The sequence below is a fragment of the Cheilinus undulatus genome, linkage group 16 (genome assembly GCF_018320785.1).
Source record: "Cheilinus undulatus linkage group 16, ASM1832078v1, whole genome shotgun sequence".
Lineage (NCBI taxonomy): Eukaryota > Metazoa > Chordata > Actinopteri > Labriformes > Labridae > Cheilinus > Cheilinus undulatus.
Genome location: NC_054880.1, coordinates 14,489,800 through 14,505,774, shown reverse-complemented (window position 1 = coordinate 14,505,774; position 15,975 = coordinate 14,489,800). Strand labels below are relative to the sequence as shown.

The 15,975-nt window shown below is 39.2% G+C and overlaps 1 protein-coding gene across 4 annotated transcripts in view; it reads left to right on the top strand.

The window, feature by feature from the left end:
* kiaa0319l (KIAA0319-like ortholog) overlaps positions 1-15,975 on the top strand; it is a 43,531-nt gene that overhangs the window by 5,919 nt on the left and 21,637 nt on the right. For 3 of the 4 annotated variants that reach the window (XM_041809662.1, XM_041809664.1, XM_041809661.1), the window contains 4 exons: positions 1,993-2,173; positions 6,487-6,600; positions 11,179-11,447; positions 15,791-15,877. In XM_041809662.1, coding sequence (XP_041665596.1) covers positions 6,507-6,600; positions 11,179-11,447; positions 15,791-15,877 — 450 coding nt within the window. In that variant the 5' untranslated portion in view covers positions 1,993-2,173; positions 6,487-6,506. Of the gene's footprint in view, positions 1-1,865; positions 1,887-1,992; positions 2,174-6,486; positions 6,601-11,178; positions 11,448-15,790; positions 15,878-15,975 lie in introns of those variants that run through there. The other variant, XM_041809665.1, reaches the window with a different exon arrangement.

Here is a 15,975-nt window from a genome sequence, read left to right as displayed (position 1 = left end):
AGCTTCAGGTGGTATTTAATAATGCATTTCAAATTTCAAGTTACAAAGATGGACATGTGCAAACAGTTTAAAATATAATGATCAAATCTGACTAGATAAGAGTGGAAAAATTTGTATTACTGTGGCTGTATCTCAATCTAGATTGTGTATTTATAATAATATGATTTTCTTCCTCCTGGAGATGTGAGAAAATACGTTGTTGTGCATAAGTTTTAGGCATGTTTGAGCCAAAAATTGAGGCTAAAGAAAGGTGCAGATGTGGCAAGTAAGCTGCCTGAGGGCACCATCGGGCTGGTAGGAGGATTAATGGTGGAGCTCTGGCTGTCTTTGCTTATTATCATGGGAATGGGAAAATAATCTGTTGAAAAAATAATGTCCACACCTTTAGGGTGGAGTAGGGGTGGATATGGTGACCTACAATTTCCACATACAATGCCTGCTCAGCGATCTACTGGAGAGTCATACTGCAAAGCAAATCAGGCCTTCTTTAGTCAGTTGGACTTTATCAACGTTACTGCTCATACTGCAGTGAGAGCAAAAGGTTGTGAGTCACAGAGCTACAAAAGCACCATTGACGATAAAGTTAACTTATGAGGTTAAAAGCCACCAAATTTACATGAAACCACACATACTTTAAGCAAACATTAACCTTATGACTTCCTAATGTACTCGTGGCAATAAAATCATGGAATCATGTCGAAAAGAATGACAAATCAACCTCTAAAAGGCAAATAATCCACCGTTGACTAGGGGTAGGAGAAAAAATCGACGCGGCATAGTATCGCGATGTTTTGTCTGGTGATATATGGTAAACTCTCATCCACCAAGTATTGTTTTTTTTAAATTAATTGCTAATATGAACTGAAGTCTATGATAATGGAAAAATAAAATCAATTGTTTGGGCAGTTGTTTGTCCAGGGAGGTTGGCAGAGGTGACAGTCATAGAGTAGGAGAAAGTTAGTAACACAAACATGGCAGCACCAGGGGAAGGATATTTGGAATGAAAGCAGGGCACAAATGAGATAGGCATGACACATGAGGTTTGCAAGAAGTGCTACATGAAAATAAAATACTGCAGAAATACGACAAACATGAGGGTAAGAGTAATGCTACATCAGCTAAACAGATGAAAAATAGTATATATCACAATATATGATATTGCAGTACTCACTGTATTGCAAAATGTTTAAAATCGCAATAATATCAAATCATAACCAAAGTGTTGTGATAATATCATATTTTGGGGCCACTCGTGATTCCCAACCCTACTGTTGACGTACAATTCCTACATGAACTCGCAGCCCTCCTGTAATCTTAGCCTTCCTGTCTCAAGCTCATCAGAGCTGTGCTTAGTTGTGCAGCACTCTAGACACACTTCCAGTGTGCAAGGTCACCCGACTTCAGTTGGAGAAGAACCGTGGCACTGCCGACTGCAGTGAGGTTGTTGTAAAAATTTCAGGGTATGCAGAGTTTTGTCTGGACTGGTAGTAGGGTTGCTATGTGGCCCTGGATCTCCCAAGGGCCTAAAAACCACCAGCGATCTTCAGGCATAGTTTCAGCTCTGAAAAGGCTCAGACAAAAGAGATGCTGTCGAGTTTGACCTTGGCTCGATACATGTCGACACACCTGGGTCGTCATGTATCAAGCTCCTCCACCTCTCCAATGTTGGGTTTTGGCACATCGGGCCCCGTGATGAAACCATAGCGTCCTGCATGCCTAAAACTTATGTACAGGACTGTATCTTGATGCCTCTAAAACCTAGTGTCTGGTAACTATATTGATTTAACTTCTTGTTGTGATCTAATCTATGCCAATATGCTGCTGCTTTTGTCTTTTGTTATCTATTGTATGTTCCAGAAGGACATGGACCTATGTGTGGAGATAAAGTATACTTAAATGCTACACTATTGTTAAGCTATTTAAAACCCACAGGTATTAATCTTAATATGAATAAACAAAGTTCTGATCTGTATCATTTCTTTTACTCCACAGTTCATTGTTTGAGCAGCTGAGCCTGTGAAGGCCTCGGAGGCGGCCATGTTGGATCTCTTTCTTAGAGAGCTGGTGTTGACCTGTCTTCACCCGTCACCTCGCAGCACCTTGCTGCCAACCTAACTCCTCGCTCCCTCTCTCTTCCCACATCTCTTTCTTCCACCGCCTGGCTGGGAGAAAGGTAAACACTGAGTGTTTTGATTGGCATTCTTGATGACTTATGGACAGGTATTTGAGTAAACAATCTGTAGATTCAGTTGCTTAAACAGATTATCTGTTATTATTCTCTTTTAACGATGTTTACAGCACTTTAGACTTCAAGGACTTCTGAGAGAGGGTGGAAAACTGATTTTCACTGTATGTTTACTGAGTGAAAATTAACTCTTAACCCTACATGTTTTTGTGAAGGCCATATACCAACATCTTTACTGCTGCCCATATACTCTTCAGTTGAAAAGGAAAAGGTCAACATTATATAAATAGACTTTCTTGCACAGAGTCAGTATGAAAAGACTGGCTTTTCTTTAGTGTCTGTCTTGTTGATTTAAGGCAAGTAGCAAGCTCTGGAAACAGTGGGAAATGACTTGTCAGTTCTCACCAATGGCAACAAAATATGCCCGCAAGGCACCTTTAAACTCCCTAAGAAACATGTTCTCAGGTATAAAACAATGTGTAGAGATTCTACATGGATGTTATGGGCTGCTTTATGGTTGATTTTGAATTGTTTACCCTCAGACAGAGACATATGAGAGATATATCAATATTTAGTCAGCCAAGCACTGCCAACTAAAATCCTCTTACTTAGAAACATACTTTTGTTTTGGGGTTTCGCTTGAAAGAAATTGTAGATCATATTAACTCAGTCTTGATTAGTGTATTCTTTGAGAAGGAGTCACACACTGAACAAAACTAACCCTGACCCTAGCATAATGGCCATTATTTGAAATATTACTCTTTGTCCTGTATACAAGCCCAGTAATTTTATTAGTTAAAACCCTTTTGTTCTAAAGCCTACATTTTTATTTAGTCAAGTATCATGGATTGTAAATACTTGTTTGAAGTTTGTGGCAGAGCAAACTGCTTGAAATTGATTAGAATTTCAGTGGAATGAATATTCAATTAGAGCTGCAGAAACCCCTCTCCAAGATGACCCCACAGAGACACATTTTAGAATCCTGAAAAATTATTTGTGCTGTTCTACTTCCAGATCAGAGTCTGGCCCACAGGCTTTGGAGCATGCGTAGAACTCCTAGTCCAGTCTGGTGTGATTGAAGTGTACACATGCCAGAGATAATTTATCTCCAGCCACATTATTATTAGTGGAGCAGGGTGATATGTGATAGACAACAGCTCGGTCTGAGTCTGGTAAAATTTACCATTCAAATCCCCCAAAGAAGTTAAGCTAAATCCCTCCTTGCAACATTTTTAATGCATGAACCAAGCTATCCAGCCACCTGAGCACTCATGACTATTAAACATGCGATTCAGTGCAAAAACAGCTTTCAAAAGTGAAGAAAAAGGCGAAAGTAAAAGACTGTGTAAGCAGTACTTTACAAAGAGGAAGGAACTACATATCCCACAATCCACTGTAATTCATTTTATTTGTTGCTAGTGATCGCTTTTCAGGCTTTCAACCCATATACGCACCTTTTTCTACACTTACCTCTATTGTAGTGTTTACACTTGAAATGATAATGTTATAATGTATCATAATTTGTGTATTTTATTGCTTCGTACTGCAGTGGCATGTATTTTTGACAGCTTGCAGGCTTGGTAGACATTTCCATGGTAACTGGAAATCCTACCAATCAGAGATCTTTCTGTGACACTCAAGGATTATGGGTATTGTAGTGTTTTTTGGCCAGAGTAAAAACAGTGTTTTTCATGAAACAAGTTGATATTCTCAAATTTTTGTTTTCTATGGAAGCATATACCATCGTTTCACACTTGGGTAGCTTGTGGTAAGTCTACTTGGATACTTCTGATACTATGATTGATAATCAAATCTGCTATTGAGAAAATGAATGGGGTTTTTACTTCCATAACTACAGTTTTGATCCCCCTGTAACAGCAACATAATGTGAGGGGGGCCTGTCTGAGACTTTGACACAAACTGTGAGCTGCATGAATCTACTCGACTTCTTATGACCCTAGTACTGCAGCAACCTGTATTGTAATAGCTTAAACAGCTGGTTGAACTCATGACTCGCTTGTTTAACGCCCATGATGAGTCAAAGAAGCATGCTGTAGAATTGAATTAGGTCAAAGAAGCAGCTATAAACATGAGGACTATGCACCCTCACTAGCACCTCCTCTAAAGCTAAGTTAAATCAATGATAAACATGCTAATTTCTGACAAGTTCTTCACAGTCAGCATCTGCCATTAAGGGCTTGTTGTAGTTGGTGAAAGGGGTTGTAACACCAGAATATGCATTTATTGCCTTTATCGCTTACTTTTGCCATACCACTGTATAATCTGTATCACAAAGGACAAAAAAAAATACTGTGGTATTAATTTTAGGCCATCTCGCCGTGGCCTAACATGCATTTTTGAAATCCAAGTTTATACCACGACTAACTGAGAGGATTGTCAATGAGTTCTCACTTGTGTAACACAGGATATCCTGCACAAACCTGTTATTTCATACAAGATGCTATCTAAGAGGAGAACAGTTTTTTATTCACTTGATCAATATTTATTTAGATGACTGCTGGCAAACCAGATCATGATCAAATGACACAGAGCAGACAGTCTGTACATAACCAGTGTTTGTAATGCTGAATTTGATTAGTTAGGAATCATGATTACATTGAGGGATTATTCTCTACAGTGGAAAACAATAATGAGTATGGGGTCAAATAAGGTTCAAAAAGATTAGACCTTGTAAATGTAAATGTGTGAAAAGGTTTTGTAGCTGTAGAATTTTTCATGCAGTTGTGAAAATGTTTTGTTCAAACAGATCAAATCTGCACATATGTGAAAGATTGGGGCTTTAGAAATATTTTACGTAGTTTTTAAAGAAGGGTGCAAGAATGTTATTAACAATGCAATGTAACAAAGCCCGAAAGGTAGATACACAAAAGTTCTTCTTGTGTGTGTGTTGCCCTGATCATAGCATCTACAAAACTCTGGGTGCTTATGAATATTGTGTCCCTTATTTTCCAAATGTGCTGACCACTGAATCATTATGTTATAAGGTCTGTCTAAAGTCAGTCAGGCTAGACTGAACTGAACAGTGGAGTTTTAATCTTTAAGGAACTATTTTTTTATTTAACTGATGAATATTTAAAAAGATGGCTGCTAAAAAATGTCAGGGTCAAATGATAAGGTGCAGACAGTCTTCTATATGTATGATATATATAAAAACAGGCATGCACAGTGTGTCAAGCCTATCTAGATGTTTAAAGACTTTGTTCATTTGTGAAAAAGTTTTGCACATACAGATATTTTTTACACAGGGGTAAAACGGTAAGGCGGCTGAAGAACTTTTACGCATCCTATATTGAAATAACCTTTATGAACAAAAGTATTCAGCTGCCTGACCATTACACCAACATGGACCGTCTCCACTCTTCTTGGAAGGCTGTCCCCAAGATTTAGGAGTGTTTCTGTAGGAATTTGTGCCCATTCATTCTGAGGAGCATTTGTAAGGATTTATGAGAAGGCCTAGCTTGCAATCTCCATTCCAGTTCATCCCAAAAAATGCTTGATGGGGCTGAGTTCAGGTCTCTATGCAGGCCAGTCAAGTTTTTTTCAAACCAAACTCATCAGACCATGTCTTTAAAGTCCTTGCTTTGTGTACTGGAGCACTGGACAAGAAAAGAGCCTTCTCCAAAATGTTGCCACAAAGTTGGAAGTATAGCATTGTCCAAAAGGTCTTGGTGTGCTGAAGCATAAAGATTGCCCTTCACTAGAGATAAGGTGCCTTGCCCGAACCCTAAAAAACAGCCATTATCCCTCCTCCACCAAACTTGGCAGGTAACGTTCTCCTGGTATCATTCAAACCAAGGCTGGCTCATCTGACAGCCAGATTGGTGATTAGCCACTCCACAGAACATGCCTCCACTGCTCCACAGTCCAGTGTCATTGTGCTTTACACCACTCCATCTGGCACTTGGCATTGGACTTGTGATGCACTTTTACACACTATGCACCTTAGCAATTGACCCCCACTCTGTGATTTTATATGGTCTTCTGCTGCGTGGCTGACTGTCTGTTGTTCCCAAAGCCATATCCTAAGGATATATGCTTTCTGTTTACATGCTGATTGTGTTTATTTTGATGTTTTTATTCATTGATTCTTCTTTAGAGGCAGAAAAATGTGTGTAACACTTGGAGTCTAAGACATATTTCCCTATGGAGGCAGTGTATTGTATCGTATCGTATAATATTACATTTTTTATGTTTTCTCATTCAGGTACTTTACCTTGTCTGTCCATTTCTGTTCATTGAAGTTTTAAAGCACTTTATTAAAGTTTTGTTTCCTCTTTTAGGTCTTTGGTCCCTGTGTAAAATGTCCTATGCACACCACAAGCTGCTTACCTGGAGCTTACCTCAAGTCCTCCTCCTCCCGCTGACCTACCTCTTGCTCTTGGCTCCTCCCACAGGTAAAATAAACCCATCAGTCCACTTGAACTCAACTACCATAACCACATTTGTTTCCTGAGAACTGATAAGGAAATTCACAGCTGTTTCTGTGAACAATACCTGCAGTCATCTGCACTGTAGATTCACATGCCTCTGATTACACAGGGCGGGTCTCCATCCTCCTCAGAATCTTATTATGATACTTGGCCGCTTTTAGGACGTTAATTGTTGTTTACTGTCCTTCTATGTGGAGGCACACAGATGGAGGACTAATGGTACCCCTACTGTGTGTGTATTTGTGCCTTCTCTCTGATGCCACTCTGCTCAGTGGGTTACAATGTGGAATAGGACAATGGGGCTCTGTGTGTGGATTTGGTGGATGTGTGTGTGTTGTGGGTTGGGGGGCAGAGAGGACAAGGGGTGGGATGACCAAATAGAGGCCAAAGGGTGCTTTCTCTAACAAACTGTGCTGCTTTTGTGTGTTGTTGTGTGTGGCAAGATCTGTGTTTTCCCAGACTTGAGTTACACTAAAAAGTCAGCCTGAGCTCTAGTGTTGCCATGGTAGTTGCAGTTAGATGATCTTAGAAACTGCATTGTTATTTTCAATTTTTTTCTGCCTTTCCTTTTTAAATCCTCGCTATGGTTGCTGGTCTTCAGCTGACCAGCCTTAAACTCAGCTGAACCCTAACAATTTATAGAAATACTTCTGTTTGTTGCCACTGGAGTCAAATAGCTTCTTTTTAAAAAAATAAATTGATTGTATTTCTGCCTTTTACAGCAGCAGAAGTCATTATTTTTTTCCCAATTTGTACAAAATAACAAAAGCTAACTCCTGCTAACTACCTAGTTAGACACATATATAAATCACCTGGCAGAATTTTGGTTAGGGATGCACTGATACAAATATCAATGAGAATGTCTTCAAAGTTGCAGCCTTGTCTGCAAATTGTTGATATTGGTAAACAAGAAGGAAAAACATAGAGTAGAATGAAAACTGTAATGCATGAATACATTATCAAGAGAAGGAGTAAAGAACATCTATGAAAATAAAAAACTTTCAAAATAATTTAGAGAACAGTTGTGTAATATTTAAGTACTCATATTTGTACTCTGTATTGGTGAGTACTCAAATGTAAGTACCCGTACTTGGTTTGGAAAAATGTGGTATCAGTGCATCCTTAATTTTAGTTTTAAAAGTCTCTCACCTGCGCAACATATTGAGGTCTAGTACTTAAATGTTTCCAGCCAATAGATGTATTTTTGCTAGTTAGACTGTGTGCATATGACAAGTTTGCTTGCACTTTTTGTTGACATTTTTCCTCTCCTACCTGTCTGCATGGGGCGATGGGTTCGCTGAGCAAGACAGGGTGGCATTCCCGATATCTGAGCATGCAGAGAAAAGTCAGAGTCCTTCAGTCCTTGGTCTTTCTGGTCTTACTATACTCTTGCAAGGCCTGGGCATTGGCTGGTCTCCTTTGTGACAACTTCTCATTGACAAGATCGTGTGTCTAATGCTGATGTGCTAAGGAGAGCAGGGATTGGAAAGGTCTGCTGCTTGATACGGGAACGGCAGCTTTTCCAGGCACTTCATGCGCTTTCCTGGGCCTGATCCAGCTCACCGCATACTGGGTACCCAGGACCTGGATGGCTGGTCCAGACGCTAGGAGCAGTCAGGGGCAACCCCATGCATCGTGGAGGGGGCAACTGGGAGGATGCCTGGAGAGATGGGGCATGGGCCTGGCGTAGGCCTTAAAGATGGCCATCAGGACACAGTTGTACAGGACCAAGGTTGACGCAGCAAAGTGCTGAACGGCATAGCTCCCATACCTTCCTGTCCTGTGTAAATTATGTCTACAATATTTTTCTCCTGTCTCCAATTGTTAAGAAATTTGTTAGCAATAGCTTTCCCAGCTCCCCCTATAAGAATGCAGATCTCTTTAAGTAGAATTGGTTTTGTAGCGGAAATGCACCATGAGTAAGAAACTGGAAATTGAGTTCTAAAGATTGGCCAACACCTCGCATGACAGTTCTCAAGGGATTTTGAGATTTTAAATGATTTTAACACAATTTTTAGTATCAAATTTGGCCTTCCTTAAGTTCCTTTTCTTTGTATGAAAGCTGGTACTAATGAGTACATGACAAACCAGATTAAGAAGTGCTTTATATATTTGGTGTAAACATGCTACTTCAGGGCAATAGAGGGTATAAACTGACATCACTTATTGCATGTGACACGATTGCTATGCCGGGCTGAATGGTAAAATGGTCTGAGACATGGCTGTCTGCTCAGTGTGAGACAGATAAAAACGGGGGGAAAGTAGACTCATATCTGCTTAAATTAGGGATATTTGGACTTGACAGAGATCCATATCCTTTCCTAAAAACACAGTGGATCATGGACTTTGATGTAGTCATAAATCAAGCATTCTGACATTATATAGACCTGATTTAAGAATGCAGAGCAGAGCCTACTTGCATGAAGCGTTCACAGAAATGACTTGAGAATTTAACCAAGTAGAAATCAGGTTAATTTACAAAGCCTGCTTTATTTTCTCTGTGAGAATTAACAATGTTTTTTGGACTTTCTCTGTATAAATCCAGCTGTGTCCGCATTCAAATCAGGACTGTGGCCCTTTACCGCATGGCTCTCCCAACTCTCTTCCCTGTTTCCGAGTCTATCCACAGTCCTCCTCTATCTAACAAAGGCACAAAAAGGCACAAAAATAAATCTTAAAAAAAAAATGTCTAAACTAGAGTTTTCCAAACTCCATAGTCAATTGGAAAAATACTTTTTGGCCACAGTCAGGATGCCATGTATGGCACCAAACACTGGCAATGGCAGCATCATGCTGTGGGGATACTTCTTTGCAGCCAGTCCTGGAAGGCTTGTAAAGGTAGATGGTAGAATAAATTTGGCAAAATATAGGAAAATCCTGGAGGACAATCTTATTCAATCTGCTAGAGAACAGTTGCATGGTAAAAGATTAATTTTTGAGCAAGACAGTGACCCCAAGTGTACAGTGAACACAGAAATGGTTCAGAGACAGCAAGGTGAATGTTCTGGAGTGGTGTAGCCAAAGCCCAGGCCTCTGTGTATTTGCTGCCTTTGCTCAGCTGTGCAGCTAAAATGGTTGCTTCTCAGTTGTGATGATAAAAATAGTCAACACTGCACAGTCCTTAGCTCAGTCCACAAAGTCACTTGTTACTGCTCTTATTTAAACTATTGGAGGTGAGTTCAGTTCTTTGAAGGCATGCAGGTAAAAACTATGAAAGAATCCAGAAGTGTGGTTCTAAATAGACTAGTACCTCTTCTAGAGGGCATCAGAGTAAAAAGGTAGTTTCCATGGGAGTGATGAGTCTTGTATTATGTTTTTGGCCAGACTTCTACAGTAGGTTTTTTTGCCATTGATAATAGAAATCATTGAACAAATGCTTTATTTCTTTATAAGCTGTGTTTGCTGACTGTAGAAAGAAATGTAAACGTATACAGGAAGGGTTAGGTCAGAGACAGAGCTATTTGTGTGTTTTTTTTTATATTTCTATCAGATATAGACATTAATACAGTAGTGACAGGTATGAGATCAATATGACTATCCACTGACAGGTTTTACAAATAACTTATTGTATATTGGGCAGTCTCTAATTTTGCAGTGTATCATTCTTTGATTTGTAGTCATAAAGTAGCTCTGCTCCTGTGGGATAAATATTGAGAAATACAACAAAAAAGAAAACAGGTGATTCATTTTCTTGGTGCATCTGCAGTTTTGTTTAATTTTTGGAGTGACTCAGCTGTGTTCTTTTGTCCTGCAGAAGAATTCACGGCTGGTTTCATCTCTTTATTTGCACGGGCAGCCTTTTAGGTAGTGGTGAAATACACCGCCCATTTCTCCTTGTGTTACTTTTATAGTCTGTGCTGTTTTATTGGACCAGGTTACACAATGAATTTCTCATCAGGAACAATGGATGGATCAAAGTGAGCTCATTTGATATTACAGCAGCTTGAATAAGAATTATTTTACCCCCCGAGGCTGTGATTCTTGTTAACAGTACCAGCTCACTGCTCTGCTGATATGAGTCTGATAAGGTCTGGCTCAAAGGATGAGGGTTTTGTCTCTACTGCATACTGTGCTTTGGGTTTTAATCAGCGTCTTGTTTTGTCAGGGAAAAACCTCACTTCCTCTCATTGCTGCTGACTTGGCTGACAGCTCAAACTGTGACTGCATGTCAGCTTTCGTGGAGAATGTGATCAGTGCAAAGTCACGCAAGTTTGAACTAGAATCGGCAGCTGATTTTGCTTTCCTGTTTGCTTTCAACAATGCCAAAAATACACAACAATGCCTTGATTGATTAAAACAAGGGAAAATCTTGAAAGCCTGGGTGGTGCTGCCCTTTGACAGATCTGTGATGTCTCTAGTCGATTCTATTGACCAAATACATCCAAAACTTAACTCCTTCTTTTTTATGCAAACTAAAATGTAAGCAGTTGATAAACTTTGCTCATCTTGATAAATACCATGCATTCTTGCCTTTAAACTACATTACAAAGGCATAAAACAACTACTGCTTCTTAACCTTATTTTCCTTCTGTCTCTGCCCAGGTGTGTCAGCAAACCTCTGCCGTGTGACCGGTGGGGTGCTTGGGATCCACTGGAGCAGTGTCATCACCTTGGGATGGTACCCTGTGGCAATGGGAAAAGGTGGAGCCACATGCTGGGAGTATTGCTGCTTGAAACCAAGCTGCAACGCCGTGTGGAGCCTTGGAGGACGGTGCGTGCTTCTCCACTGCACACTTGATACAGGATGCCCCATCTCCATCCTGCCCCAGCCCCACCACGACTCCCTCGGGCTTCTTCAGCTGCTCTCGAAGGTAGAAGGAAAAGCTCCTACAAAATTTTCCAATGTTTCTTTATTAAATTATTTTCATGATAAACCAGTACACCTGTTTTCACCTCATAATAATAAGCTTTTGAAAGATGCAGACATTAAAAAAGCCTTTTAACACTAAAATTAATCACGTCTTTTGACTCTGGAAACTTCTTAGATTTGGAAGAAGGATACAAGTATGATTCAAAGTTCAGTTTAAGTTGTGTATTTATTTACAGGGATTTTAAAGAAGAAATGTCATTGTCCCAGTCCACAGCAAAAGAACACATAGATATACCTAACCCAACCTCCCACTGAAACAAGTCCACTAAAGAAAAAAAAACACTTAAAATATACTTTAACAACAGCATTTTATCTCACAAGAAGTGCCACATTTTAAAGCTGATATACTTTGCATTTTTAAGGGGAAGTGAGAGGATGAGGCAGATAGTTTGAGTTATAAAAATGAGGATGTGGTTTTGATACTGATGGTAGGACCTCTGCTAAGTAAATCCACTAAGTCTAAAGATAACTGGTTCATAAATTCTGAAACAGATGTGTTAAATGGCATGTCTATTTTATGTCTGTATGAAAATTTTAGCCCAGATGGCAAACATTGGTGATAAACAGTTAATCAATCTTTATTTGTATAGAGCTGATTCATAACAAATGTTATGTTAAGACGCTTTACAAAGAGGGAAGGTGTAGACCGTACTCTTTGATGCTATGTATATTATTTACAAAAACCTGATATTAATCCAACATGAGCTTAGCACTAAACAATATTTAGCAACCTTACAGTGACAGAAAAACAGTAATTTTAACCTGGAGCAGAACCAGTGCATATTGTACAGCCATCCACAGAAACAAAAGATATTTTGAATGACTTGCAAACCAAACGGTATCATCAATTAATGATTGGATTTTGTGAGGTGAGATGAGCATTTTGGTATCCAATTACGGAAAATGTTGGCATTCCAGCAACTCAAAATAAAGGGCAAGGGAAAAGAAATGTTAGAACAAGTAAAAAACAACAAAATGCAATGGTAAAATGTGCCAACAATATCCCAATTCATAATGATTTTTAAAAAGTGATATTTATGCCCTTGTGACATTTGTATTAACAGTGCATAATATATATAATAATAACCTTTATTTATAAAGCACTTTTCAAAACAGACATTACGAAGTGCTTTACAGAAGACATGCACAACGGATCAAATTAAAATCAGCAAATTCCATAGGGACACTTTCGTTTATGCACCAGGTAGGTGCATAAACCCAATTAGATACAAAGTGTAAGACAAGCTGATACTTTAAAAACATGTTATAGTCAACCCCTACATAAAGTCAGGAAAAGCCCTCTGGTAAAAATATGTTTTTAAAAGTGACTTAACGGAAAGCGCATAGTTAGCCGACCTGATTTCCTCAGGTAGATCGTTCCAGAGCTTTGGTGCCCACGCTGAAAAAGCTCTGTCCCCCTTAGTTTTCAGCCTAGTTTCATAAGGGGCAAGTAAATACGTCACCTAATCTTACAAAGTGATTTTGTGACAGTAAACGGCAGAGAAATTAAACCTCTTTTTCTGTTTGTTCCTGCTGACTCTATGAGCAAAGCTGAGCGGACCTGCAGCTCACTGACCGAAAAAACTGCGTCCTCGACCCTGTGCCAGAGCTGATTTTAAATGTTTACAGGTGGCTGTGTGTTGGGATGGTTTGACTAATTATCATGTAAGTGTAGCTCTTCAGTGGAACAGGTGTATCCGCTACAGGTATGTTTTAATCAATGTCTTGCTTGTTGGAAGTCCAAGGTAGTTAGAGCCAGAATTTGTGAGTGAGACTACAGTAATCATGCACAAAATATGAAATACTAGCAAGTCTGACACGCTTAATGCAGGAAAACGCCAGTGAATTTACGGTGCCTATGTAGGAAGCAGAGCAAATTTGCATGGTTGAAAAGGACAAACTGGTTAAAAAACGAGAAACAGTTTGGGCCATTTATGCACCAACCATAGCCTATAACTTGAATACTATAAGCCTTGAATATCATATCATAATTTATTGAGAAATGCTGCTTGTGAAAATAGAGTGGCTGGTAAAAATAGAGTGGCTAGTAGATATTTGAATCCACTAGCCACAGTGAGAGGTGGACAAAAAAGTTAAATTCCATCCCTGCTTTGAATGTTGAAGCGGTGTAAATGTGGTACAAGGGGATTCTCCTTCTATGCCTCCTGTAAAGGATGAACAGAGGTAAAACCAGCATCAGAGGAGCCAGAATGGGAGCACATATTAGCATACCTGACTGTGTTTATGCGGAGCTCCTGCTAAGGCTGGATATTTTCCACAGCCTCATCGCGCTTTACGTATGACAATACAGAGGCCATGATATGATACAAATTGTCATACACATTGATTCTGGATTATAAACTTCTACATCCTGCCTTTTCTCCCAGGCTTTGCAGATGTAGTCTGCCATGGAAAAAAAGTTCCTTTTTGGAAGCAAAACTTAAGTTTTTCATAATCATCCAACTAGGGCTGGCAATATGGCCTAAAAAATGCATATTGTGATATATTTGTGCTATATAGCAATACACAATATATATCGCAATATTTTAAAATGTCCTCAAAGCAGCTGTATAATGTTTAATTCAGCCCTAAATGACACTAGGTTGGTGATAAAAATAGACTGTTCTATGGGATTCTTAAAAAAATTAATGCAGAAAGGGTAAAAATCAATATCAGGTCAAATTTAGCCCACTGTTTTATTTTGAATAGGACTCCATTCAATTTTTTACAAAAATATAGAAAATACATACATCTTGAAATACTCAGTCTTTTACAGTGTATGGACAGCCCTGAAATGTTTTCTGTATTATGTTTAGTATTGCTGATTATGAAGTTAATATTTTCCTCATTAAGGATGAAGCAAACCTACACAAAACTCACCAATCCTGCATGCAGCCAATGGCCAAAACCCTGCAGTCTAGACCACCATTCAGGCCAAAACCCTACAGTCTAGTCCACCATTCAGGCAAAAACCCTGCAGTCTAGTCCACCATTCAGGCCAAAACCCTGCAGTCTAGTCCACCATTTAGGCTCACAGCTTTGATTACGTTAGTCCGTTATCTGTGCTGATGAAAGCTGGACCAGTTTCTGACAAGTTTATAACACGAGAGCGTTTGTAGACCTTATTCAGTAAACTCATGGTGGAAAAAAGCTTGTTTGGAGGCACGACCATTTTAACTCCTCATTGTTGGTGTTTTGAACTGTTAGGCAGAGAGAAGTTTCCATAGTTATGGAGAAGTGGATCAAATTTGTCAGCTGCAGATTAAAGATCCAGCGCTGTTTCTTGTTGTCCATTGTTGTCCATCTGAACGCCGCTAACTCGCCTTGCCTCTCTGTTTACTTCCTTTACTCTTTCATGCTTCTCTCTCCTCTGTTGATACAAAACGTGCATGTGGAGAGGAGAGTATTCTGAATGGGCAGGGGAGTGAGCTCTGCTGTAATAGAGATGCATTCAGGGACAATGGGAGAAGCGAAACTCCAGAGAAATGCACGCTGACGGCTGACACGCTGAGATATAGTCATTTTATACATCGTACGTGGCTAAAGCCACAATAAATCAAGTATTCTCAATATATCGCCCAGCCCTATATCCAAACAAAAAAATCAGCATCAATCAAAGACATTTTCCTAAGAAGTACATTGCTTAAATTATTGTAATTGTAGATTAGACAGTAGAACAGAAATTAAATATTGTTCTCAGTTTCCCTAAAGTCACATAACACATTCTGTCCTCCTCTGGGGTGGCATTTAACCTTCCTGTCCCTATGGCTAAGGGTAAAGGTCCTGAGTATATCTGTGTACATGATGATCTTTGTCTTCTGGTTAGATTATACTTAACATAAAGCTCAGCATTGTAACTATTCTTTATAAGACAATATACTTTTAGTTTTGGTTTACACCATATATCAACAGACCATTTTTGTCTGTTCATGACAACACAGCACTCTTAATTACTACTACTAATTAGTACTACTACCAATAGTAATATTAATAATGTATAATAGATAATATACACTATATACACCATCACTTGTGGATGATAAGCCACTTCTTGCACACAAGGTTGTTTAGAATACACATGGTGTACCCTAAGTATTTTATAGGTTAAATAATCTGCCAAGCCATCATTAAAGAAGTACTGACTTTCCGCATAGTGTAGTATACAGATTTGTAGAGAAACCACCTGAATATAATCAGATTTCTGCAGATATCCTGACTTGAGCTGAACTTATTATTCTCAGAAATTTCTCTCTAATCCTATGCTTTTTCTCTCTTAACTTATAGGGTCCTGTGTTAAGTAGACGCAGAAGAGCTCTCGAGGCACAGAATGCAGGAAGCCAAGGACTGCAAAAGAAACAGCTGACCCACACGGTAATGACATAGGGTTAGGGTTAATCAGTTGCTGTTATATACCAGTACTTTACTAAGACTGTTGAAATCATTTCTTTTCTTTTGTTATTCTTTTCTAA